This window comes from Cimex lectularius, unplaced genomic scaffold (genome assembly GCF_000648675.2).
Source record: "Cimex lectularius strain Harlan isolate CLEC.00 unplaced genomic scaffold, Clec_2.1 scaffold31, whole genome shotgun sequence".
In the NCBI taxonomy this organism is placed as follows: Eukaryota; Metazoa; Arthropoda; class Insecta; order Hemiptera; family Cimicidae; genus Cimex; species Cimex lectularius.
The window spans coordinates 2,117,999-2,145,604 of NW_019392645.1; the positions used below are offsets into that span (position 1 = coordinate 2,117,999).

The window sequence follows — 27,606 nt, forward strand, 5'->3', positions numbered from 1 at the left end:
TACACTTTTATACTGTAATTACAACTGTCTGTATATTTTCCTTTAAATAGTACAATAATTAACGAATTAATAATCTCTAAAGGAAAGTAAAAGTAAATAAGAAGCCAACAGCGGAATTAGAAAAATATTAACAGCATTGGCAAAACATTTCAAAAATATAACCTCCAAAAAGTCAACACCTTAATAGCCACTTTAGCAAATGCCACATTAATTTTACTTAAAATAATACAATAATCAACAAATTAATAATAGTTGAAAAGGAAATAGGCAAACAAACCACGAAATTAAAAACATACAAACACCGTTTGGATAACAGTTCAAAAATGTAACCTCCAGAATTTCGACATTTTAGTGTAATAATGTGTGGTGATTAGTGACTGTTAATCGATAATTATTCAGAAATCGTGAGATGCGGTCTGGTGTGATGTAGGTTTCAGAAAAACATTTTCTTTATCGTGCCAATGTTTCCATCTGTATCGAGATCATCTTCCGGGCCTGGGATTTACAAACATTGTTTACATTTAACAAATACATTTAGGATGTGGAAAAGTGAATTTATACAATGCAAAATATATTATATTCAATGAAAGTATTTCTACTCACTCAAAGTGTTTGTCTTCTGTGTAATTGTGCCATTCTTGCGTGTCGTGTTGAGAGTGCCAGTGAGATTATTAATTTTAGTGTAATGTTCCACTTTAGCAAATGCCACGTTAATGTTACTTAAAATAATACAATAATCAACAAATTAATAATAGTTGAAAAGGAAATAGGCAAACAAACCACGAAATTAAAAACATACAAACACAATTTGGATAACAGTTCAAAAATATAACCTCCAAAAATTCGACACTTTAGTGTGAAGTTGCCACTTTAGCAAATGCCACGTTAATTTTACTTCAAATAATAGAATAATCAACAAATTAATAATAGATAAAAAGTGAATAGACAAACAAATCACAAAATTAACAACGTAAAAACACCATTTGGATAACAGTTCAAAAATATAACCTCCAAAAATTCGACACTTTAATGCGATGTTGCTACTTTAGCAAATAGCACGTTAATTTTCCTTAAAATAATAGAATAATCAACAAATTAATAATAGATAAAAAGTGAATAGACAAACAAATCACAAAATTAACAACGTACAAACACCATTTGGATAACAGTTCAAAAATATAACCTCCATAAATTCAACACCTTAGTATAATATAGCGTCTCTACTAAACTTCGATATTGTGCTGTAGCTTACGTGCAAGGCAAACAAACAGCCAAATAGAAATTACACTTTGACTCCCTCGTGTAATAAAGAACAAACCTACAAAAGAAAGAGATTACAGTTAATAACACAGACAGAATTCAAAAAAGGCTGTCGACCTAGATCTATAGACGAAAGAGACAACAAAAAAGCAAATTGAATCTTTCTACACTGCTTAAAAAATATATTTCTGAGTCGTCACAGAAAGGAGTTTTATTAAAATTATACACATTTCTTATAAAAGGACGAGTTCCAAATTATTTGTTAAATTACAGAGAATTTTTTTATAATATAGAGGGATCTTCTGAAAGGTAGGCGCGTTGAGGATGGACGTCATAGGCCAGACACCCTCTCATCTCGAGAAGACACCAGCTTTTTATTCAGACCGGGCAAAATGAGACTTCTTTCATCCCAGCACTAACGAGGCCGTCCCGCTAAGTTTATCAAATTATAGACCGCCTCTCTACAATTTGGCGTTATTACTGAAACAGTGGCGCATTGGGGGGGGGGGGGGGTCTAAGAATACATTTAGTCTAAATTTGATCTCGTATGCAAATCAATGAAATTGTAATTTTGGCCATTCATCTTCTGAGTCCACTACGCAAAAGATTCAGTTCCCTAAATGTTGACAAAAACCACTCACATACATAAATTTATTATCTGACCAATTTCAAAATTTATTTTTCTATTTGGGTTAAAAAGTGTAGATTACACAAATAAAAAACTAACAAAATTTGGATAACAATTAAAAAATGCACTCGAGGACCGCGTATCTTGTTTACTTTAAATAATACAGAAATTAACAAATTGAAAAAAAAATAAATAAAAGTAAACAGAAACACAAATCGAAACAAAATATATCAATATAAATGCCATTGAGATAACAGTTCAAAAGTGTAACCTCAGGAAAGTAGACACCCATGTGCAATGTTGCCGCTTTACCAAATATCACATTAACTTTACTTTAAATAGGTTCAATAAGTTACAAATTAATCATAACTACAGAAATATAAAAAAACAGGGACACAAATTGAAAAAAAATATAGCACTATAAATAACCTTCAGAAGGTTGACACCTTAGTGTAATGTTGCCTGCCACTGTACCAAATGACATGTTAATTTTACTTATATAGTACAATAATTAATAGTGCTTAAAGAAAACTGAAAACAAATATAAAGCGAATAGCGAAATTGGAAATATATAAACAGCATTGGTTTAACAGTTAACAAATATAACCTCCTGAAAGTAGACACCTAAGCAAAATATTGCCACTTTACCAAATATCACGTTAATTTTACTTTAAATTAAATTAATAATAGATAAAAAAGTAAGTAGATGAACAAATTACGAAATTCCAAAAATGTAAAAACCATTGGGATAACAGTACCAAAATCATCTCCAGAAAGACGACGACCACGTGCTATATTGCCACCTTTCGAAATGCCATGTTAATTGTTTCTTAAAATAGTACAATAATTATCACATTAATAATAACTAAATGAATAAAAGTAAATAAAGTCAAAAATTGCAAGAGTAGAAAAACGTAAACACCACATTTGAATAAAAGTTCAAAAATGTAACCTTGGAAAAATCAACATACCGGTGCGAGATGTTGGAGATCAAAATAAATAAATCATTTATGTCAGTTATACAACATACAATATATTGCTGATAATCATGTTCGAATCCGAACATGTTAAGGGCAATCATTTAAAACGTAAACATTTATAAAACTTTTTTTGGGGGGAGGGCATAATTTTTGGGCAGTTTGGCTCAGATCCAATATTTCGGTGGGCTAAACCTGTAATGCTTACATGTCTTACGGGTTTAGAACAAAGTGAAAGTTGATTGTTTACGAAGAAAAGCGAGAAGGAGTTATTAAACACAGACAACAACACCTAACCCTATTCTGTCGCCATATATTGATAAGATTAAATAACAACTGAATAGTTTATTTTTCTCATCGTTTTTGTGAAGCCCCTACAAGGGCAAGGCATGCCAGCCTTCTCAGGGTCCACAACATTGGCTGATCCGTGTTCCCTTTGTGTTATTGGTTGTTTATATAATTTTTTCCGAGCAAGTCAAGCCCTCTCTCTCTCTATCACTCTCTCTCTCTCTCTCTCTCTCTCTCTCTCTCTCTCTCTCTCTCTCTCTCGTTTCTCTCTCTCGTTTCTCTCTCTCTCTTTTATTCTTTCTTCTCTCTTCTCTTTTGTTTAAGGTTTTTTTAAACTTTTCACCAGCTTTATTATAATTTAATTATTTGCATTTTCTGACCCGATTACTTCGTCTGAAGACGACCTACAAACCTCACGCGGTATAATCAGGAGGACGTAAACCAACAAAACCGAGTTCCGAACCACTCGACGGCAGGCAGAAAAGGAAACTGCACGTTTGATAGCCTATAAATATAAGGGAAAACACGCGAACTCATTATTTAGAAAGTTTGCTCAAATTTTAAAACATTTCGCAACGGCGGAAACAAATCACGAGGTCAATAGACTAAACGCAAAATGAAAGATCGTTAATTACAGGACGGGAGGTCGAACCTCATTATCGTCCTTTTTCGAAGGGCATAGCAACGTCGTTCGTCCTGCGATCGTAGTTCCCTTGGCAACTCTTGTTTACCGGGCGGTCTCGCCGTCTTGGCGGAAATCGAAATGCCGACCCAGGGAAAGGCGTCGAAGCCAAAACGAGCCAAAGATGTAGTCAAGTATAAACTGAAACCTAAACGGTTTTTCGGTTTGTCTAACCAGATTCGTGGCAACATACACTTTCTTGACGACGAACAGATAATCCATCCTGTCGGCCGAGTCATCGTCGTCGATAACATCAACACCAACCAACAGAGCTACATACGACTTCCTGAAACTGGGAAAACCATCACAATCATGTGCATGTCGCCCAATAGGTAAGTGGGAATCGTCATATATCGTTGAAATATTTAAAACAAAGAATTTATACATATATGTTACAGAAAGCATTTGGCTGTGGCAGAAAAATCAGCCAGGCCGACAATATCGGTGTTTTGCATGATGACAAAGAGACGGATCAAAGTACTCAACAATCCAATCGAAGGCTGCACGTCAGATTATTTCGCAGACATATGTTTTACCTGCGACAACAAGACGCTCGTCGCCATGGCCGGGGAGCCGGACTGGCTTCTGCTTTTTTACGACTGGGAAAGAGGAGTGGTAGACAACGACACGAAGGCGCTTTCGAAGAAAAGCAAAACCATCATCCACCAGGTAATAGTCGCAAAGAGTATCATTATGGGATAATCGTTTGATAAATGTTCAGATCTGTTGTCACCCATCGGACAAAAACATAATTGTCCTCGTGGGAAATGAAGTTTTCCGTATGATGAATTGCGTTGAAAATAATTGGCAGCAGTACGGATACAGAAGAACTGAGAGTGTCGTAATAACAAAAGTCTGTTGGATTTCTTCAATCTACGCCATAGCTGGAACGAAAGACGGAAGGCTGCTGGCGATGGAATACGGTGATCTCAAAGGTGTTTACAGGGCTGCGGGAATTAATGAAATCGATCTCAAAATCCAAGAAGAGTGAGTGAAATATCAAGCAAATAAAATAACCTAGCCGTAACCCAACCCAACCTTATCTAACCTAGCACGCCGCTACCCTAACCCTCTTAACCTAACGAAAATAAGACCTTACATAACCTATCATAACCCAATCAATCATAACCCAATCTAACCCATCGCTAACCTTAACTACCTAACTTAATCCTGCTGTAATCCTTACCGTAGCTAACTTTACTTTAACCTAACCTAATATGATCCATCCAACCTAACCTAACATAGCCTGTCCCTAACCCTGGAAAAGGAAAATAAGACCGAACAACCTGAAAAAATCAAAAGAATTTTCGACAAGTCTTAACCTCATCCACCCACATTATAAAAACATTTAAATACGAAAACGTAAGCTAGCCATAACTATAACCTAACCCATCCCTCACCCTAAACAGGTATCCAATCATAACCTGAAACGTCGTCCCCAAATCTAAACGTAACATATCCTAAACTAATCTCACCCGTCCCTTACCTAACTTAACCCCAATTATAAAGCATGATTCAAATATTACCGTATATATTGGGTCGTCTACACTCGCGGGTTTTTATGTCAGTCAAACCCGTTTCGCCTTTGTCTCATCTTTGCCGCTGCCTCTTATGAAAAGCTAAACTATCCTAGCGTAACTTAACTTAACCCGCTCTTATCAAAATCAAATCGCCACTCACTTTTATTAATCTAAAATAAAATAAAATCTCTTTTACTCTTACATTATTCGATCTATCTTACCTAATATAAAATCCAAGCAGAGTACGTGAAGTAACAAGCTTTTTTTTATAATGGATACCAGGAATTGGAGGAGTTCCCCTGAGCACTGCAGCTGTATACAACAGCTTATTGTACTTCATTCCTGGCTCTATTCTCTGGGTGCTCGCAACACGCGTGTGTATTTAAGCCCCCGGTTTGCCGGTGTCCTTCCATTGAAGAAACACATTTTTGAATGGGGCTGGGACCAAATTCATGGATCCGATTCCGCCCCAGATCTTCCATTAATGAGTGATGTGTAAATTTCTTTCAGTTGCGGCTACCGGTCCCGTAGGCGTCAGAAAAAGTACAGAGGTGACGGTGGGAATCGAACCCACGGCCGCGGGAGAGTCTGATGCCTTAACCACTCGACTACCGCGTCCCCCAAGTAACAAGTTATTAAAAAAATTACCCCTAACCTAATCTGTTCGTTACCCTACACGTTACCTAACCTATCTTAACTTAACCCAACCTAACCTAGCCTAAACTAACCTAACTAGTCCGTACCTATATTATAACCTAACCTGTCCCTAACCAAACTCATGCGAACTCCACAGGAACGCAAAAAAATTCGTGTACCAGTCCAAAAACATATCCATGTTAATCAAAAAATTAATCAGAACTGTGAGATTGATTTAAAGTCGATATTAAAAAATATTTAAATAAAATTCAAATACATATTAACACGCTGAAAGTTTGAAGTTTGTGCCGTACAGTAAAAATGTATTAAACCTTGGGCTTGGTCAATGCTTTCATTAATATTTAGCATGTTCTTTTTCTAACGGTTTCAATTGTCAAATCATACCCTATTGGGTTGAGAAAAAAACAACTAATGTACTTGCAGGTTTGAAACAAAGCAAATTACCGAAGCAATTGACCTTACAAAACATGACTTAAGTGGAGCCCATGAAGTGAGAGCTTTGACAGCCTATGGTTATGGATTTGCATACTCCTGCTCGGTCGGATCGGTGATCGTTTTCGAAAAGGTTGAAAAAACAACCTACAACACAAAGTAAATTTTTTTTTAAATATTCACCCCAGTCAAATATGTTAATCATTGGTAACGATAAGAAAAATTACAGATGGTTTAAAAGAGGAACTTATCTTGCTGGAGGGCACTCAATTGGCAACTTAGACTTGAATTTAATAGACGTGGTTCAAGAAATAACAGTGAGCCCAGATGAGAAAACGCTACTTTGCACTACCCTTCGAAATGAAATATTCTACGGACCTTTACAAGACTTAAATACCTGGAAAGAAGTTTGTTCATATGGCATCAACAAGCCTTTTATTTATTTATTTATTGTTATAAGTTTTCTATGTTTAAGTGTAACAAAAATGTATTTTTGTAGAAGCCAATAGTGCCTTTGAATAAGTTGTTTAATGGTATGCATCAAGGACCTATAGCTACTGTATCTTCGGCAGTTTGGAAGACCTTGTTCGTCTCTGTAGGCCTGGTAGACAGAACTGCCATCATATGGGACTACAAAACCAGAGAGATGCAATTTCACAAAGAATTCCAAGACGAAATATATAGCGCTACGATGCATCCAACAGGTAAAGATGTGTGTATATATATATATATATATATATATATAATTTTTTCGTAAAATCAATTCCTAGTTGCTATTGGATGATGCTATGATAATTTCAGGTTTTTACTGTTTAATCGGGTTCACGGACAAACTGAAATTGCTCGTCATATTCATAGACAACATGAAAACAATCAGGCATGCTGATATTAAAGCTTGCCCCCTTGTGGAGTTTTCATGCGGCGGGCATCTTTTCGGGGCTGTGAACGGCGTTTACATCGAAGTCTATTCGGCGATAACTTTTCTCCAGCTTCATGTCTTAAAAGGACATGTCGGTCCTGTAAGTAGAACAATAAAAATAATCTAGCCCGCCTAACTTTGTTAGTTTTGGTCCTATTCCTTTTTTTTCGTTGATGTGTTAGTAACTTGGATCCAGTTCCATACTCCAATCCTTACCTCCAAGTCCTAGAAGTTATCTCCCAATAGGGACTGAAGTCTAGAAACGTTCGGATTACAATTAATCAATGTAATCATCACATTGAAGAAATCAACAAAATCACTCTTGTTTGGTTACCAGGTCATAAAGGGCAAAGGGGCAACAAGTAGGCCTTTAAGCCAAGAAGTTCAAACAGGACATCTATCAGGCATATCAAACAGCCAAAAGCGTAAATCAATCAGACAAAGGGTTAAGAGTAAGTCCTTAACAATCAGACTCCTAGGACAAGTATGCAAAATAGTTCATAAAGGGACCGTCGCTGAGGTAGCACTACTAAATCTATAAAGCGTTAGAACTTCTGAAAGTACACTGCAGCCTCCAGAGGCTCATAAAATAGAATCAGCAGAAACAAGCCGTTTGGGACTGCATCGTGGCCCTATCAGACATCGGGAAAAACAACTATCATTTTTTGTGTACTGGGTCATTCATTCAGAGCCGTCATTCAGAGGGGCAACAAGGAGGCTGATAAACTGGCCAAGTGAAGTTCATCCAGGACACCTATCAACTATAAACTCTTTTGCAGAAGTTTTTTCTGGTAAAATCCCATAAGCTTAACGAAAGCTCCTTTTAACATAAAACCTTAAATGTAGCCTCCGTTGTTCACGCCCACTACGAATGTGTTGTATACCAAGGACTTACTTGGGCTCTTTATGATAAGCTCGAACGTCAAATGAAACGAATCGTTTTGTAAGATTTATTTTCTTATCCCCCCTATCTCGAGAACGGTTCTTGACTATGATTTAATGTGGTTCCTTCCTACCACAGGTAATACATCTTGGCTTCTTCCTTTATCCTGCCATACCATCCCGTCAATCTTCTGATCTCTACCTTCCACAAATACTGCATTCTGTGGTGCTTTCCTCATCCGTGCCTCCAACCAAAACAACTACGTTCCTCACTCTATCCACCGAGCATCAACACTTTGATTACCTCTACCCTATTTAAGTTTATTTTCATTATTATTGTGGAATGTTTTTAAGCTTTAAGGCCCAGAATAAAACTTTCCTTTTTTCCATTTTCATATCTGATACAGATTTGTGCCCTACGATTCTTAAGAGGAGATTTCTACATGTACTCTTGTGGACAAGAAGGATCAGTATATAAATGGGATTTGTACAAGGGTACACGCGACATGGACCTGTTCACTCGGGAAAATGGAAATTTCGACATAACCGCTTCTAAAGATGGAAATTTGGTTTACATAGTCGGCACAGATGGAACCCTCAAAGAATTGTGTAACGGAGAAGTATGTTTGCAATAAATGAAACTAACATAATAATTTAAAATCTTTCTTTACATGCATCAAAGGTAGAAAGGAGTTTCAACTTGCATCAGTGGTCATTATATACAGTAGCCCTTGCGAATTCCAACGACATGATGTTCGTCGCTGGTGAAAATGGCGCCGTACTTTCAATTGCTTATCCAATTTCGACGAAAATCTATTGCGAAGAGTACATAATGCACACGAGTCCTGTCAAAAAGGTAATTATTTTAATAAAATTTCGTAACATTCATGTTCCTTTTTGTGTCTTAACGTGCAGTCTCACAATGTTTTCTACTTTCCTCCAAGAGCACTAGGATATTTCTAGACCTCTTTTGCAAGTAAACTAGCTCTCTCTTCCGAGAAGTAGGAATCTCAGCCTATATAAGTTTCACAACGGAGTACATCGGTTGTTTCTTTTTTCTGGCGATATCTTAACCGGCTTGACTCTGCTGCTCCAAGTTTGCAATGTCCAGTCAGCAGTCCTGCTGTCATTCTAGTCGTAACACGTCCTATTTTTAGTAGTGTGGTGGCCACCTTCAGTTACCACGGAACCCGCTAGGTATCACCATTGGTTCTGGAATGGACTCGCCCGCCACTCTGCAGCCAACCAGAGTAGAGCGATTTTGTAAATAAGCAAGGGCACTGCCCCACTGACTTCAGACTCGTCACCCCGATGAGGTCTCAATTCACACCACGAAACTCATCAATCGACGAGCTCTAGCCAATCAGTAATAAAGCACCGATAACGACAGCAAGGCCTTCTCGATACAGCCTACTTCGCTACTGGCCAACTGCTGCAGAGTCAACCGACTCACGGATAACTACCAACATCACACACATACACAGTCCCGGCCTCGATTCATCGTCTCAACGCTACAAAATAACACCCGCCCTTCTCAGGGCCACCAAAAAAGCCCCCAGTCACTAAAATCGTTAGAACTTTTCTATTTTGTCTACATCATGGAATACATAAGATAGTAAGAAGAGGTAGGGTTAGGTTAAAATATTATGATCATATGTAGTTGCGGAATGGGAAGATATCCGATACAGGAAGAAGTCCAAGGAATATTAATTACCTGAGGTAGGTAGTAATACTCCACGTGAACAGATTTGTCATGTGGGACCTCCTAGGAAAGCGGATAACATAACGTACAATTTGTTAGAGATTATCAACTAACTCCCAAGTAAAACCTCGTTCACAACACATTCGTAGTCGAGTGTGAAAGATCAAGAGCTAACTAGGTTAAATGTTTTTAGGTTAAAAGGAGACAACCTAATTACGACTTAGCGCACCACGTCCAATATTGGTCTATTGTGCGATCTCTATCAGTGAATAAAGCTCTTTGCTAAGCCTAAGAGTTTTTATTTAATCCGATAGATGATCCTCTCATGTTCTAGGTCTAGGTTTGTCCTCTTCCAGGAGTAGGACTCTCAGTCTGCATATGCCTTCGCACCAACAGTGGGTGGACCTACTTGAGGAGCAGGAGTCATCATGTACATTCATTAGATGTACCATGATTAAGTTTATCATTAAGCTATCAACTAAGTCCCCACAAAACACATTCCTCATTGCACTTCTGCCCCGTATGACCTGGTATCCAAACAGGTGTGATTTAGCTGTTTTCCCCAATGTCTGACAGAGCCTTGGTGCAGCCTAAAACAGATCTGTACTACTACCGCTGGTCAGTAGGAAAAAAGCCGAGAAAGAATGTCAAGTTGACATGTTAAACGAGTACATAAAAAATACTCAAAATGTAAATTTTAAACAGTTTAAACCCGGCTAATATTTAAAATTTAATTCTAGGTGATCGTTACTCATCGTGAAATCACCCTATTATCGATAAGCGAAGATGGAGCCTTGTGCATGTGGGAAATTGTCCACCCAGATCAATCTGACGTAAAACAGGACGACTACAAATTTTTGACGGAAATCATGGTCAATTTAGAAGAATGGAAGGAAAACAAAAAAAAACTACAAGGTATGAAAACGAGACTGGACGAGATAGACGAAGAAAATGAGTACATCATGAGACAAGTTGTCGCCACCCATGAAATCGGGCTTAAAGAAATTCATCGCAACTACAGTACAACAATAACCGACCTTCAAAACAAAATAAAGGTAATCAAATGCAATAATTAATAATCGAATTGTTAAAACTTAAACCTAACCTTAAATACCCTAATTAATTCGACCTTAATCCCACTACATTACAAGGGTCAAGATCCTCAGTACTACCCAGAGGATTGGCATGCCTGGACATTACAGGAGCAATGAAAATGACTCCCACTACTCTTCTAGAATCCTCTTGAATTTACTTCCACTACATACTTTCATAGATGATATAACCACAATTCACAGCCAAATACAAGAACAGGTTTCAATAGTCTCCCTTCAAATGACCCCATGACAGTCACTGGGAGAAAGGGATTCCAAATATATCTGATATACAGATGTCTAAGACTAGTATAGGTCAGGTGCTGGTCTGTGGAAATAAGAAAAGGACTAAAATTCATTTGTCTAATGAACACTGCTCCAGGAAAACCAAAAGGCTGAGGATAACATAAAAAAAATAGTATTGCTCGGACAAGTGACACTAAAGGACTACTGACTTGTAGGCCCTGTCAAACATTGAGGAAAACTGCTAAACAACCCCTGTTTGAGTAGCATGATATGTAGGTCAGGGAATGGTTAATTAATTGATCAAGAAAAGATCAATGAGGATACCTAACAGCCCTGAACTCTTTTGCATCATACAAACTAGTCAAAAACATAATCCACAATTAGCCCTCAGTTCAATGGGACTGTGTTTCAGGACATGCATGCAAAAAGGTGCATAATAGGAACACCAAAGAACCTAAGTAAACCTAGGACATTCTAGGACTAGAATAGAGGACAGTTAAATGAACACTGCAGGTTTCAGAGGCAAATAGACTAAGAGAAGAGGAAGCAAGCCAATATTGCCAGAAAGGAGAAAAAAATAAAAAGCCAAGGCCTGAAGGACAGCTTTGGGATCTGATAAAAAGCCGTAAACTTAACGCGAAGTGCTTTAAACAATGATGGGGATTGTGTGATAGGCCAATATTAGTCGTGATGCTCAGTCGTAAAGTGGTTCCTCTTTTTACCTAACCATACCTACCCAACACGTTCCAAACCCAACATAACCCTGCCTAACCTTACCATTTCCTAACTAACCTAACTCAACCCACAAAAATGATCACGCAACTGGTTTACTTTCGTTCTTTTCCATTTTCATCCTCTATTTTATAACATTGTTTGAATGTTTCTACAGCCCATGCATGCAAGGCATATAAAGGAAACATACTTTTGTGTTTAGTTACTTGAAAAATCCCATTTAAAAGAAATCGGCGAATGCAACTCTGTCATCACTTTGAATAACCAAAAATTCGCCAATGATTTAGATGAACTTGAGAAGGTCTATGGTGCTAAAGTAGCAGAAGAGTCCAACAGGAGTCAAAATATGCTAATGGCGACTAAAAAGTTTATGAAAGACTATTGGAGGTAATTATTAAACTTCTATCAACTTGTAGGGCCAAGTTTGACACTTATTTTATTTTTTATTTTCACCTCATTTTCATCAGTAAACTACAATTGTTGGAGAAATCATCACAAGAAGCAATGGAAATGCTAGCGAGTCGAAAAAACAGGATTATATTAGATAAAATCAAAGAGATTTATGAAGTAAGTGTCATTAGAATAAATTTTAGAATTTGGAGTGAGCTTATGTTTTTGTTTAGATGAAGAGCAAAATATATGAGTTAAAAGCTGCCCATACGAGCATGAAAGAACAGATTGAAAATGATTGCGACAAAGAGATCAATGAGATCAGGGCCAACTATGAAATAAAGTTATCCAAACAGGAAGAAATAAACATTAAGCTCTCAAGTGAAAATGGGCTTATAATGAAGCGCAGCAATTTGTAAGTAACTTTTTTCTTATTTTAAAAATGACTTAATTTTTTTATACTTACAGATTAGAAGACAAAATAGCCAACAACCTCCAAATAATAGCCAATCTCCAGTGTGAGAAGGACAGTCTACTAAATGTAATTAAGGATTTAAACAGGGTAAGTTGTCCTTAGTCAATGAAGATTCCATGGTCTTTTGCCCACAGTCCAAGGTAGGTTAAATGTAGGTTAAGGGAATGCACTGCATGTATACTAGGGGCATCGCACCACCTCAGAAGGGAAAGGTTGTGTGTTGGTTTTGTCAAGATTTATTTTTATACTCCATTTTTCAGCTATGGTTTTAGGTTATTGAAGGATAGTAGTTTAAAGGGATTTTGATGATCCTTAGAAGGGCTGATGTTTAGAAGAGCTATTGGATGGAGTGACAGGTGTTGATGGGCAAGATGGTCATGAGATTCAAGGTAGTCATACAGGGGTGCTGCAAGTTCATCAGCTGCTGCCTGGCAGGCAGAACCATCATTAAAACAGTAGTGACACTTTGGTGTTTATGCAACCACAGACAGTCATCATAACGGATGGGACCTAGGATACTACCCTGTGGCACTCCTGTTTTATCAGGATGTTACCTGGCTGATCTCAAAGAAGCAGAGGTTGAAGTAGGGGATTGGAAAACTCCTCCTTGGAAGAGCTTCAATAGCAAGCCCACATGCCAGACACTATTGAAGGTTTGTGTCATATCGAGAAAAGCACTCGAACAGTAAAGAAACTGGTTAGATTGGATGTATTGTCCTTGGGTGGAAATATTCTAGAGAATTTTTCCTAGGATAGGTAAGAGGATTATCGGGTGAAAATATAAAGGTTTATGGGACTTTCAGATCATCTTTATAATAGAAAACTTAGGGAAAGTGCATGGTCTTTAGAACAGCATTATAAAGGTATTGGTTAACTAAAGTTGCTACTAGGCATCATTACGTCTTCCAATGACAATTCAGAGTTAGGTTAGGAATAGTTTGATTGGATTACATTGGGTAGGGTTAGGGTTAGGTTAGAAATAGATATGTTAGGGATGAGTTAAGTTTGGTATGCTAGGGTTTTGCAGGGTTGCGGTCTGCAAATAAGTGCACTACTTTTGAAATAGTTGATCAATTTCCAGGGACCTCTTTGATTATTTCCCTAGGCTTTCTGTCACCTTTCTGAAGTTGCTTATCACATCCAGGCTAACGTTTAAAGTTTACGGTTAGGATTAGGGTTTTGGTTAGAGACAGATTGGTGTTAATTGAGGTTAGGAATGATTTTGAAGGGTTAGGGTTCTTTTCCATATGGATTTATAAGGATTTGTTTCTTTAGCACTAAAACGTTCATGTATTGTGTTGTAGGGTTAGGGTTAGTTTAAGTTAGAAATGGTTTGGTTAGGGACGGGTTAGGTTTGGATTTTTCCTGGAGTAACTGATGACAATAGACTCCTTTCTTTCACTGTGACCTAAAAGTTCTTTAGTGGAATTGACCCTTCTTTACTTCCAATCCCACTGAGTGAAGTATTCCATTTCTTAAGTCATCTAACCCTAAAGAAGCTAATCAACACCTACATAAAAAGCTGTAGTTTTCCTTATCTTGGTAGAATGCTGTCCTTAAACCAGTAAGGATTTCAATCTTTACTCCTCTGGGATTGTTAAATTTGGTGAAACTTGTCAATGAACTGAACTGGAATCATAACTGTCCCGATCTACTTTCCTTAGATCTATCTTAAGAAACTATAATGAACTATCACCTCCAACTGTTGATCTTTAATTTAAAAACTTTCTTAATAAATAAATTATTTTTGTAGGAAATTCATAACTTGAAACTAGAAGTGGCAGAGAGGGAATGGGTTATACAGAAAAAAGATGAATTAGTTGTCCAAGCAAACAGAAACAGAGAAGACTTTCTTAAGGAAAAATATGTCAGAGACATCAGAATTGATACTCTCAAAGAGAAGCTTGAACCTCTTGAAATACGTTATAAAAGAATGGTTGATCTTTACAACGAGGTATGCTTATAGGAAGATAAGTTAATGTGAATTTTTTTTTTCAAAATAAAATTTATTTCAGTTAGAGATTGAGTTAGACAAGAAAAACTCTATTATTGTTCAACTGAAAAAAATTGGTGAAGGCATGACCAAAAGATGCCTGGGGCTGAGCAAAGAGCTAAAAATACTGAGGGAGAGGAGAGACGATGCTGTCCACTTACTCAAGAAGATGAAGAGCGCCATTCATACCTGCGCAGCTGTCGCTTTTGAACCCAAACTTCTCAATGAAAGTGTACTGGTAAGCACACACAAAAATAAGTCATACATGATTTAAAACAAAAAGTTTTCAGAAAATGTATCAGACATATGTCTCTACTGAGACCGAAGAGGATATTAGAAGGGAGATAAAAACAAACGCTGAATTCATGTACCAACGGAAACATTTGGAAGCAACAGTGAAACATTTGAAAGCCCTTTTAAATAAAAAACCACGGTTAGTTGTTTACCCTAAAAGGCAATCACCAAAAGAAAACAATGTACGTTTTATTACATTTAATAATATAAATAGATGTGCATCATATTATATTTGGTTTTCCTGTTTTGTTTTTAGTACGTGGCTAAACTTTTATCAGAAATTGACTGGCTCAAATACAAATTGAAACGTATGAATGAAAAAGCGCACCTTTTGGAAAAACTGGCTGGTATAAAGCACGGTGATCAAAAGTATCTGAGGGCCAAAGAACGTTTTGAAAATGCCATCAAGACGAGTCATGGTATGAAGGAGAAACATGTGGAACAATGGGTAAATGTGATTATATGTATATACTAAGCCAACAAATTATTCACAAACTAGATCAAGGTATGGTCTTGAAGAAAGAAACAAATTCAGTTGTTGCCGCCAAGCTTTCGACCTATTTTAAGGACTTCATCAGGACATATTAATTTCACATTATGAAAAACATATTTGTACAATTGATTTGACAATCAATATAAATCTATAGAACTTACAAAACAATCTTAAATATGTCTGCAGATTGGCATATTTAAGTTTTTTGGCAGGCGATTTCACATTTCCTTCAAGACCAACTGTGTACTAACATTGTCAAGGACTGTATCAGGATTACAACCTTATCCCTGAGGTTCTCCTCTCGTTATCAAAGACCTCTTTTTAAAATTAATAAAGCCTTCATAAATTGAACTTAAGCCCATAGTATATGGATGAATGTTACCATTATTATTTTCCATTTTAGTATGTAGAACATTTTTGTATTCCTCTGAGTAATTGAGAGTGTCAATTATTTCAACATTCGAAAAGTCAAATTTATGCCTACTTGATATTGATATTGAGTGTTTTAATAGTACCATTAATGGATTTATTGCCACAATCAGAAACATGACCATAAATTCTTTTTTTCTTCTAAAGTGTCTTAGCACAAAGAAAAAAATTAAAAATAGAAGTAATAATTAATAGTAAACCAATAGCTAATTAAATAACTTTTTTTCTGTTTTGTTTGACCAAATGTATTTGATTGGACATTCATTACACGAAAGCCTATAAACAACATTCGACAAATTCAACTTTTTTCCTTATCCTTGAATTTAGTATATAAAGAGCTCATTTTATTCTTAAAATTGTAACAATTGATGTCAGATATGTATTTCTGTATCAAATATTTTAATTTGGGTGAAATCACTAGGATGATATACTCTTGAATGTGAAAAGATCGTTCATTTTTCTATAGGGTTTTTCATGTTTGTTAACTTCTTTGCATGAATATCTTACAATCTATTAGCCAATGTTTTTGGGTGGTTGTTATTTCTTAAAATTTGGAATGCTCGCTTTTAACTTCACTCCACAACGCATGTGCTGCTTAGTGCTAAAATTCTATGCAATTTAGTTTTTGACCAAAAGAGTGAGAAAAGAAATAATTGAAATATCTGTCAGAGCTGATTTCTTTACTATGCCATCTATGCATAAACGTGCCAACTTAACAAATTATTAAATGTGAATAATACAATAAATCTTTTACAATACAATTTCTGAAGTTTGACTTTATCGAGTCCTTGGTGTGATTTCACGATTTTTATATTAACAAGGATATTTTTTGGATTGATACACTATTTTTTTCATGTTCATTTTTCTCCTTATCTTTGATGCCGATAGTCTCCTTTCCTTTGCTTTGAAGGTAAGAATTAGGGACATATTAGGATTAAGAAAGGTTAGGTAAGGTTAAAAATGGCTAGATCAGGTAGGGTTTTTCCCTTGTGTCTCTGATGACGATAGACTCCTTTCATTCTACTGCAACCTAAAATATCTATTATGTTATTGACCATTCTTTATTTCCGCACTCTGGAAAATGGACAACCTTTGAGCTAGTTGAGCACTTTTCGTGTTCTCTTTAGTTTATATCACTGGGAGGTTGAATCACCTTTACGAAGTTCCTCTACTGCTCCCAGGCTAATTCTTTGAGGTTTAAGTTACAGTTAGGGATAAAGATGGATTTTGGTTAGGTTTTAGTCATAAATGGTTAGGTTCGCTTAGCTAGGGTTATGGTTAGTTCAAGTAAGGTTAGGTAAGTTGTTTTTTTCCATGGATCACTGGTTCTGGTGTTCTTTCTTCTACTGCGTCCTAAAAGATATATTGTGTAATTGGCCCTTCTACATTTTTACAGAGCTTTTACAATATAATTTTGAACACATCTTAATTCTAATAATTAAGTAGAAAAGTAACACAAGTAGAAAAGAGAATAAAAATTGTGCCTTGAACTGTGCTGTAGCTTGATTATTCTCCACTAGGTGTCGCTTTTGTTGAGATAGTGGCATAGAATCACTACTACATAACAATTACACTTTTTATATACTATTTATATTACCAGATACAGTACATTTACATACAAGACCTTCGCCAACATATTTATCACAATACATAGCTTTTACATTAACCCGGTCAAAACTGTTGCCTATGTTGCGGACATGGCCCAATTCGCTCACACCCGTGTCCGAATTTCTGGTCACATATTCTATCTTTAATTAGTCGCTTGATCTTCATTCTAATCGAGCATAACAAGAGATTCAGTTGATTACACTGAGTTAAAAAAAGTTTTATAAAAAAATATATGTAATAATAATAGTATAATTTTTTTACAATCTAGGATTTTAAATTGGCAGTCAATCTCTTATTAAGAGAGCTTGAAATCCAGCACAAGATAAGCATTGAAGAACTGCAAAACAGAATTAACACAACTTTTGGTGACGACATTGGCAAAAGATTTAACAGGGCGTTACGAAATAGAGGTCTGACTGTATTAGAAAAACATATTATGGATTTACACTCCGATGATGATGATGACGAAGAAGAAGAACAAGATCAGCCTAGTGTTGAATAAAATGCTGAGTTAATTTTTAAGATTATATTTGTACAATATCCACACTATGTACTTATGTACAATAAAAGTGTTTGTATTTTTTATATTTATTAACAATCTTAAAATAATATAAGGGTTGAGGTTAAAAGGAATTGCCCTCTTTATGACCTTGCGAACCATGACCAATATTGTGCAATCTCCATCATTGCCTCTTTGTCAGGATAAATCACACATGATCCGCTGTTTCTTCATGACAATTGCACAGGTTTTTCTGATATTTTGCAGGTTAGGTAGGGTTTCAGGATCAGGGATGATTTGTATAAGTTAGATTAAAGGGTTAAATGTTAAAAGAAGGAACCTCTTTATGAATTTGCGCACCGCTACCAATATTGGCCTTTTGTGCAATCACCATCATTGTTTTGAGAATGAAACTTTTTTACCAGATCACAAAGCATTGGTATGGGCTTCCACTACTTCAGGCCTGTGTTTTTCCTCAACCAATAGGAATCTCAACCGGCATTCTACTGTGTCCTCTTCCTTCTGGCAATATCTGCACAGGCTTGTTTTTGCTGCCTCCAAAGTCTGTCCAAAAGTCATAGGTTTACTAGTTCTGCTGTTAGTTTCTGCAATGGCTCTTCAATTAACTTTGTTGCATGCCTCTGTCCTAGAATACATAGGATAGGAAAAAAATTTAGGTTAAAATGTTAAAGTGATATAATGCAAATGAACTCTTCACAGTAAACACCCCAAAAAATATTGATAGGCGCACATACATGCTATTACAACCAGTCAGTGTTACAACAAAAAGTCGACCAAAATTTCTGTACTAATAATTAATAAGATTTAAGTGTGCTTAAAAGGATATAATGAAACTACGAAAATACATTTTATTAAAAAAATTTACAATCCAAAATATCACAACTATGAAATAACTAAGGAAAGTAATATTCAAATATAAAGAGATAAAATAAAAAGAGCAAATAACATAAGTTCTTTGTCACAACCATTGTTTTTATTCATGGCATTTGTAAGTGACCATCTTTAATATCATTCATTTTTTATGAAACAAATTGTCATTATGATTGCCCCGAGAGAATGGTAAAGGACCAATTTTCATACTGAATTTCTTACAAATCAATTTTACGATTTTTTTGTAATTAGAATAATAATAGGTAGGTATAACCGTTATAGAGAATGCAGGTTCAAATAACTCCTCAAAGTAACACTAAAACCTACAAATCTCGTTATTTCTTAGTAAGGAAAGTAATTTTTGTCATATAGTCTTAACATCCAACTAGCAGTTGGGTATCGCGGATGTGGGGTCAGAACCACTTTACAATACAAATATGAGTTTTAATTGTTAGGTTGTGGTTGGGGTTAGGGAGGGATCTAAGTTAGGGTCATAGTCAGATTTGGGTTAGGTTAGAAATGATTAAGATGGGCTAGGTTAGGTAGGGTTAGAGTTAGAAATGGTTCGGTTAAGGTGATAAAATTAGGTTAGGCTCGTTAGTGCTTTTTCCTGGATGATGATAGACCCCTTTTTCCACCTTAACATGGACTTTTTTATTTTTATTATTAATTTTATTTATAATACTATTATTTGTTCCATGAGAGACATTGGGGATTAATTATATAATTATAATCAATGTTTACCAATAAATGAAGGATCAAGGTCTTTCTTGGTTTGAATGACCTTTTCAGTCAGTATTTACCTTTTGTTAATTTCTCTCCATTTTAACATTAAGATAAAATGAGTATGGCTAAGGTTAGGTCCTTCTGGCGTGGACAATCAACACATCAATATTCATGGGATCGAAAATTAAGAAGTACACTATAAAAAATGAAAATGATGGTGGAAAAGAATTCATGGAAGAGTATGACAAAGTAGGTGAGCAGGAGGTTAACCCGTTAAAGAAGGGATCACATTTGAAAAGGATGCCACTACAGCAGGCTAGTCAGGTAGAATTTTTTCTATAAATTCTCTTCTGATCATTGTGACAAGTCCACCCCTTGAAGCTCTAACTTGTGTGTGCTGAGGTAAAGGGTCTCCCATTCCTTTTCCCATCTTCATCTTTCTCTCTCTTCCGTTTTATTCCTCCCTGTATCCCTCATTATGATATGAAACAACATCAGAAGGTGAGTTTATTCTTTCTTTTAATTTCCTCCTTTTACTTATTTCTTCATTATATAGCCTACTAAAGACACCTGACATTTTGGTCATCCAATCTGGGCAGAAATTATTATCCCTGCAATAAATGATCTGCAGAATAATCTGATTGGGCCAACTTATCAAAGCCGAACTGAGAAACAAAGTAAGGTGCAACATGTTAGTCACTCTGCGAATACTATACAACAAATTGAGGCCGGTCGAGGTAAAGTCAGATTGAACATTGGGTGGCACGAAAGAAGTCCAGACCTTAGCCCAATCAGAAACATTTAGGACAATCTCAAAAGAAACTCTTTTGAGAGCAGTTTTTGAGGTTTTGTCAACATACCACCAGGCCACTTGGATTTTCTACAAAAAAGTTTCATGAGTATGACAAATGTACTAGATGTTCTCATAAAAATACAAAGATCTCAAGGTTTTTTTTAAAATGGGGAGTGTATTATAGAATTTAATTAACAATGATAAAATTGTTAAGGCATATCCTTTTTTTTATTTAATTAATATAAAATCCATAACTTAAATTTATAGTATGACCAGAGATTAATCCAGAAATACATTTCAATATTACCCTGTATTTTACGTTCAAATCTCATAGCTTTGAACCAAGTATCTTTGGAAGACTCTTCCCTCTTTCCTCAATCCCCTTGTAGAAACAACTGGCATCTAAAATTATGAAATAGAAAGGTTATGATAAATAGTACAATGAAAAGGCTGTTTTAAGTATTACTTAATTAACACACTATTTATGAATTATATAATGAATTTTGTAAAATTTCCTTTTGACTCTACAAACTGAATAATGTAATTTTAGGAATATTTTTGTTTTCAGATGTATATACAATTTTTTACAGTTCTAGGAAATGAGAATAAGATGAGTCAGATTAGATTAGATAGGGTTATGTTTAATCTAGGACTAGCTAGTTTGGGTTAAGTTAAATGGTAAGGTTGGCTTAATAAGTTAGATAAAATTAGGAATGGTAAGGTTAGGTTAGGTTTTCATAGAAAAAAAGAAGAAAAAACTTTTATTAACACTTAATAACTGTTTTTCAAGTGGGAGCCCAGTAATGATATTGTTTAAAATGTAATATTTGTCAAATTTTAACACTAACACATACCTCTACTTTCAAGGTATGATACTAAAGAAGGTCCAAAAAAGGTAACTGGAACTGAGAAATTTATATTTGGATATAAGTTGTCGGCCTTCAAATTGCATTGGATAATGCCAAGAAGGCTACCATCACTTCTAATGAGCGCCCCTCCACTCATACCACTTTGTACGGTGCAAGAACTTGTCAGGAGCTTGCCGACATTGGATATAATTCCAACACTGATATTCGGTTTTGGAGATAGTAAAATAGAAAATCCTATTGCAAGAACGTTTTCTCCTGAAACATATATAATAATTGAGTGCGCATAGGTTTGGTTAGGCTAGGGTCAGGGACAAGGTTAGTTTACATAGCAATGGGTACCTTTAACAATGTCACCTATTTGCCAAACTGCTAATCAGGGTGGGTGGCTTAGTCAGCATAATTTTGGTTATTTCCATTGTTTAATAACACTAAACAAAGCCTATGGAATTGAAACCTTCTTGGCTATTGATTTATTCCTACACCACCACACTAACCAAGACCACCGCCCTGGTGGGTTCGGTAAGGCAATGTGGGTTCTTGAATGCACATCATAACTTTCACCGGATGAAACATTTTCTATTTATCCCATTTTCGTGTCATCATTTTGCATTACTGGAGTGCACATTCAGTTGAGTTAGGCTAGGTTAGGCGGGGTTGTGGATTATAGACGGTTAGTTTTAAATATACTTGGGAACCTTCAAAAACCCATTTTTCTACCAAATGTATGTAAAAACTGGTGTGACGCAGTGTGAATTTTGGTCATATCCAAACAATGTTTAAAAATATTGTTAAGAATAACACTAAATATAACCTACAAAGATGAAACTTTTGCTAATTTACTCCTCCCTCCATCACCCCCTTCACCGAGACCATCAAACTTTTTCCCTGGTGGATTCGATGAGGTTTTGAAATATGTGAGTGTTTAGGTTTCTTTAATACTATCTACAATCTTAGTGGATTGTTTAGTGTATTAAGTGAAGTTGTAAAATGGATATTTTAGTGCTGGATACACCATTTTCATATCATTGGTTACACATTATTGGGGAGAGTGTGCATGGGTTGTATTAGGTTAGGTAAGGGATAGATTAGTCCATGGGACCTTCAAAATCTCACCTTTCTTTCTACACAATGGATGTAAAAACGAGTGTGATAGTGCGGATGATCCCCTAAGATCTGCTGTAAATTTTGGCTATTTCCGAGCAAAGTTTAATAACGTTTTTCACCAGCAACACCAAACAACACCTACAAAGGTGAAACCTTCCAGCTGTTCATTTATTCCTTAATCACCAACCTCACCAAGACTACCAAGGTTTCAATGATATTCGGCATGGTTCTGTGAAATTGGACAAGACATTGATGAGATCTTGAAGGTACGCCATGGTTCAATGTTTTTCCAGGTAGCAGAGATAATGTGCAACTGTTTAAAATAACATTTAAAACTTACTACGACAGGGTGCAGACCATGACCATAAATAGACTGCTGACGAATCATGGGCTATGTGGCAACTATCTCAATAAGATAGGGAAAAAGGATTCACCTCAATGCCAAGTGTGCGGTTGTGTTGAAGATCTCCAGCACATCATAATGAGATGCAAAAGATACAAAGAAGAAAGAAGTAGCATCTTAGGAGAAGATATAACTACGAAATTCTTCTTTCCTCATTCACCAAAACGACATACAATAAACTGTATGAATTCTTGTGCAGTGCAAAAATAAAAATATAACAAGGGAAAATAAGTTTTGTACATAAAGTTAACGATGTAATAATTATTTTGTTCATAAATGGTTGTATATATTAATTATACCAAATAAAAAAATTTTTAAAAAAACATTTAAAACAGTACTACATATAATCTTATCTAATAGTGAATTGTCAGCTTGACCTAAGTGACATTGTAACATAGATATGCTTTTGGGGACAATACACAAATTTCTTTCCTTTGTTGCATTACCAGAGTTGCAACCACATGGGTGTACATATTAGGTTAGGTTAGAAGCATAACCTGCCAAGATGAAACCTACATTTATTCCTCTGTCACCACCTTCACCAAGACCATCGAAATCTTCCTGAAGCGGCAATCTTGAACACTGGATAAAAAGTAAGCGATATCTTTAAGACCCAATGATTCAATGTTTTACTATGAATTGAAGAAAATATGCAAATGTTTATATTACTTTCTGAAACAATATTATCCCGATTATCAATAGTGGATTTAAAAGTGATATACATTCTAAACAGATTACTTCATAGTAGAACATTACAACAAGTTATGGAAACATGAGATGCATTAAAAACAAAATATTTTTTAATCAAATACAAAATTGTGAGGTTTCAACTTACCCAACTTTGGAGGGGTTGATGCCAGTTCAATCTTCTTGTAAGAGTTCTTTGTAGGGTTAAAGGATAATACGGCAAAATCTATTTCATTATCTGAAGATGTTGAAAACACGACATCACCAATAAAGTTTTTGCTGTCGTGTGTTGTTACCACAATAGAATTAGACAAGTTTCCCTGAATCAATAAGTAAACTCTACATCCCTAATTAAATAAATGAAATACTTTAAAGTATTTACTTACATAATTGACAATATGTGCGGATGTTATAATTAATCCTTGATCTACAATAACACCAGTAGCCCATGAGGTTTGATCACTCACAACTACAACACTTTCAACAAAACCTGGTGAAAAGGGAAATTCAACAAATTTATCATTAACAGCGTTCGATTCTATGTAAGCCGCTTAATGTTTTAAGTGAATAATCATTCAATCATACCGGTATTAGTCAAAACAGTCTGCCATTCGATTTGTTTTCCAGACAATCTGTCTAATTCTTTATCAAGCCAAAGAAAACTCATATAAGGAAAAATAGTTTTACAAAGTGAATTGACTAGTTCAACAGTTGGTACACCCAGTGAGTAGCCTGAATATTCATTATTATCTATGATCAAAGGGGTAAGTACAAGTCCAACAATATCTTTAACCTGTGACATCTGAACTCTAGAAAAAAAATTACTTATATGATTTGTTTTTAATTTGGGGATCGTAGCACGCTCGTGCAATATGTTCTTTATTATTTTGAGTATATTAAGTCTTCACCTTCATTATTTCAATTGTATTACCTGCAGATAGGTGAGCCTTCGCAAGATGGTGCCAATCTTATATCGGTAAGTAGAACTTTTTTGTTTTTTTCATCCAAAACATTGCTGATAATTCCAGAAGACCATGAGTTGAACAAATTTTTAATTCCAAAAGGTGTCGAGACAATGGTAATAGGAAGACCTTGCTCAATGAGATCGGTAGGCACGCTTGCACCGTAGAGGAGCAGAACAGCATCATCAAGCGTCAACAGGTTTAAAGTCCCCAATTTTATTATTAAAAAGTAACATCCATCAAGTAGAGAGACATGACAAGCCTCATTGTTTGCACTAGACAAAGATATTGAAGGATCTTTCAACAATCCTTTGAGCGCTTCTTCAACATCATAAATTTTCCAAATATTCTTGATTTTACCCTTAATAGTATATTTTTTTAATTTAGATGAATTGTTATTAAATTCTTGGGCGATTATCGAGATGTTGAATTTTTTCAAGCATTCACATGTTTCAAACTTATTGCCGATATCTTTTAAATGTGCCATTTGCTCTTCATTGACATTTGTAAAAAGTGGGATGGCTGTTGTGAACACCCAGTCGGCGATTTGCACGCCAGACCAATACACCTTAAAATCATTGTTTGTTTTTAGACTTACTCTCACTGCACTCAAACCCAACATTGCCAAATCTATAAAAATAAGTTATCAGTCATCAAATATGTCGTTAAATTAATGTTTTATAATAGATATTAATATCGACATAAAAACCATGCAAAGGACAATGTTCTCGTTTTTTTAAACATTTTATATCAACATTATTTTTTGCTAAAAAATATTTCAACCAACTTTACTACGTCTCAATTAATTAAGGTTTTTAGTTGAGATGAAAAAAAAGCTAATGGCACGAGAGGGATTCGAACCCACGACCTTCGGCTAGATACGCCGCTGCTCTACCACCTGAGCTGTAGTGACCTCGATCCACTCGGACCCCACCTTATGAGTTTTCCCTCCTTTTCAGGAGCCATTTTCAAGCTATATTTTTAGCACACTTTCTGTTGCGCCCAGTTGTGGTTGAGGTCCCATGGGTGAAAGGGCTTCTTTGGCTAGTTGGTCAGTCTATTTATTTCCTTTCTATATCTTCATGCCCTGGAACCTTAAGGTCACCTTGTGTTTCCTAGGGCCATTAGGCATTCCCATATTAGTTTGTTGCTAAAATCAGACACATTTAGTGTTTTTATATCTGCCTGACTATCCGAAAGTACGATGAACCCTTTGTACATAAATGTGTAAGGGTGACAGAGAGAGGAGTTCCTTTGCCTTCCTTTTTAAACGATTTATGGCTTTTGCCCAGGTGAGTTTTTCTTTCTTAAACCATTGTTCCAGCTACAACTTTAGAACACTCCGGTGCACCTAAATGTGCTTCTTTTTTGGCTGGTTGGTCAGCCTATTGGTCTTTTTTTATATTCATTCAGGTCATGAAACCTCAAGGTAACCTTGTGTTTTCTTAGGGACATTAAGCAATTTAGGCATTCCCAGACTAATTTGGAGCTAACAATATATGCATTTAGTGCTTTTATAGCTGCCTGACTGTCTGAAAGTAGATCTGTGCTTTAATTTCCTTCTTTGTCAACTCCTTTGCACAGTTGGATTGCATGAACTACAGCTCGTATGTATTCAGTCCCTTTACCCATACTACTCCCTGCTCCATCTTTGATCCATCAGTATACCATATTAGGAGCGTTTTCTGAAATTTGCAGTTGCCTTTCATCCAACTCTATTATGTATGATCACTTAGAAGGATCTGTCAAAGTTGAGGTTTCTTCTCATTTTGTCATTGTTATAGCCATCTGATTTATTTTAACCTTTTCTGTAATTTTGTGATGGTTTCTCCTGATCTGGTTTTGTTTCTTTGCATCTCAGGAGTCTGTTGGGATCTCAGAAAGCCGCCGTTTGTACATAAATGTGCAACAGTGGGAGAACGACTGCAGTTCCATCACTGTTATGGGATAATTATGCACCTTTTATGTTGGCAGTCTTTGGAGGATTTTCAGCTTGTTTTGTGCCATATGTTACCAGTGGTTGAAGAACATTTCCTAAACTCTCCGACTCTTCACATAAAACAGCTCGAACAGTGTCAAGTAACCACGGTGAAAGTTCAAGAATTGACGGCTCATCATAGTTCACTCAACTACCCTTATAGAAGACCTAACTCCAATATCCAACGTTTATAGATTGAAAACCATATTTTACTGTTGTAATGAAACATATCTGAAGGTAGGGACAGACTAACCAAGTCCTGGCTGTGGCTACATTCATCAGAAACGCCAGGCCAGTGGATAAGTTCTATTTATAAACCTGCCCGATGTTTATTCACATTGTTTTTGGATGAATACAAAGAAATCGAACATGATTTTCGGTTTCTTTTCGTTTTTTAATTGTAATGAAAATCTGAATTGTGCGTCTTCTACTAGATGTGTATCGAACTTAGTAGACTGTACTAGTAAACTTAACACCTCAAAGGGTAAATTTGATATGTCATTATAACTTAGTAACTTACCAATTATGATAAACGATAATATGAATCATGATCAATGATCAACAGGTCGGTTGACTTTGAAGTTTGACATTTTGACAGGTGCGGGGTGCCACGGCCAAACCTCAGTGAAGCCCGAAGGTTTCTCCCCATTCGTGACATCATTGATCGAGTTTTTAAGTCATTTGGTTCATTTTCATCTATTTTCCCTTAATATAATTTATTCCCAATTTAATTCGATATATAAAATTTATATATTAGGTTTTTAAGAATTTAGTGTATGGTAAAGAGTCTATTGTATTTTATAGATCTTTTGTAAAGATTTTTTTTTAACAAAGGCATAAAAAAAACTAATGAAAGAACAAGATGGCACGAATAACATATTTGAGCTCACATATTCAAAATTATTTCCAAATAGTGGCCTTCATAAGTATTGAGTCTGAATAAGTTAACCAACAAAAAATTAATCATTTATACACATTGCGATTGTTAAAGAATGG

The 27,606-nt window shown here is 35.7% G+C and overlaps 2 protein-coding genes across 5 annotated transcripts in view; one reads left to right on the forward strand and one right to left on the reverse strand.

Moving 5' to 3' along the window:
- Positions 1-18,663, forward strand: part of LOC106670442 (cilia- and flagella-associated protein 57-like) — a 55,388-nt gene extending 36,725 nt beyond the window's left edge. The window contains exons 2-20 of one of the 2 annotated variants that reach the window (XM_014400777.2): positions 4,013-4,167; positions 4,234-4,504; positions 4,557-4,822; positions 6,436-6,603; positions 6,674-6,851; positions 6,944-7,148; positions 7,246-7,463; positions 8,653-8,865; positions 8,928-9,101; positions 10,688-11,002; positions 12,219-12,403; positions 12,484-12,583; positions 12,640-12,821; positions 12,875-12,968; positions 14,635-14,835; positions 14,897-15,112; positions 15,165-15,350; positions 15,425-15,616; positions 17,967-18,663. In XM_014400777.2, the coding sequence (XP_014256263.1) occupies positions 4,013-4,167; positions 4,234-4,504; positions 4,557-4,822; positions 6,436-6,603; positions 6,674-6,851; positions 6,944-7,148; positions 7,246-7,463; positions 8,653-8,865; positions 8,928-9,101; positions 10,688-11,002; positions 12,219-12,403; positions 12,484-12,583; positions 12,640-12,821; positions 12,875-12,968; positions 14,635-14,835; positions 14,897-15,112; positions 15,165-15,350; positions 15,425-15,616; positions 17,967-18,200 (3,753 nt within the window). In that variant the 3' untranslated portion in view covers positions 18,201-18,663. Of the gene's footprint in view, positions 1-3,749; positions 4,168-4,233; positions 4,505-4,556; positions 4,823-6,435; positions 6,604-6,673; positions 6,852-6,943; positions 7,149-7,245; positions 7,464-8,652; positions 8,866-8,927; positions 9,102-10,687; positions 11,003-12,218; positions 12,404-12,483; positions 12,584-12,639; positions 12,822-12,874; positions 12,969-14,634; positions 14,836-14,896; positions 15,113-15,164; positions 15,351-15,424; positions 15,617-17,966 lie in introns of those variants that run through there. The other variant, XM_024230439.1, reaches the window with a different exon arrangement.
- A 97-nt stretch (positions 18,664-18,760) lies between these two features.
- LOC106670484 (peroxisomal leader peptide-processing protease-like) lies at positions 18,761-27,234 on the reverse strand. Of its 3 annotated transcripts, none has more exons than XM_014400898.2 (8): positions 27,131-27,234; positions 24,602-25,262; positions 24,256-24,479; positions 24,057-24,160; positions 23,819-23,990; positions 21,462-21,731; positions 20,915-21,009; positions 18,761-18,843 (listed from the first exon to the last, which is right to left on the reverse strand). In XM_014400898.2, the coding sequence occupies exons 2-7, from the start codon at positions 25,252-25,254 to the stop codon at positions 20,936-20,938; spliced, it is 1,497 nt and encodes a 498-aa protein (XP_014256384.1). In that variant the 5' UTR covers positions 25,255-25,262; positions 27,131-27,234; the 3' UTR covers positions 18,761-18,843; positions 20,915-20,935. The 3 variants fall into 3 exon arrangements, with proteins under 3 accessions (XP_014256384.1, XP_014256386.1, XP_014256383.1); XM_014400900.2 differs by lacking the exon at positions 18,761-18,843 and adding an exon at positions 19,047-20,694; XM_014400897.2 differs by lacking the exon at positions 18,761-18,843 and having other exon boundaries at positions 19,047-21,009.
- Between the last annotated feature and the right edge of the window lie 372 nt (positions 27,235-27,606).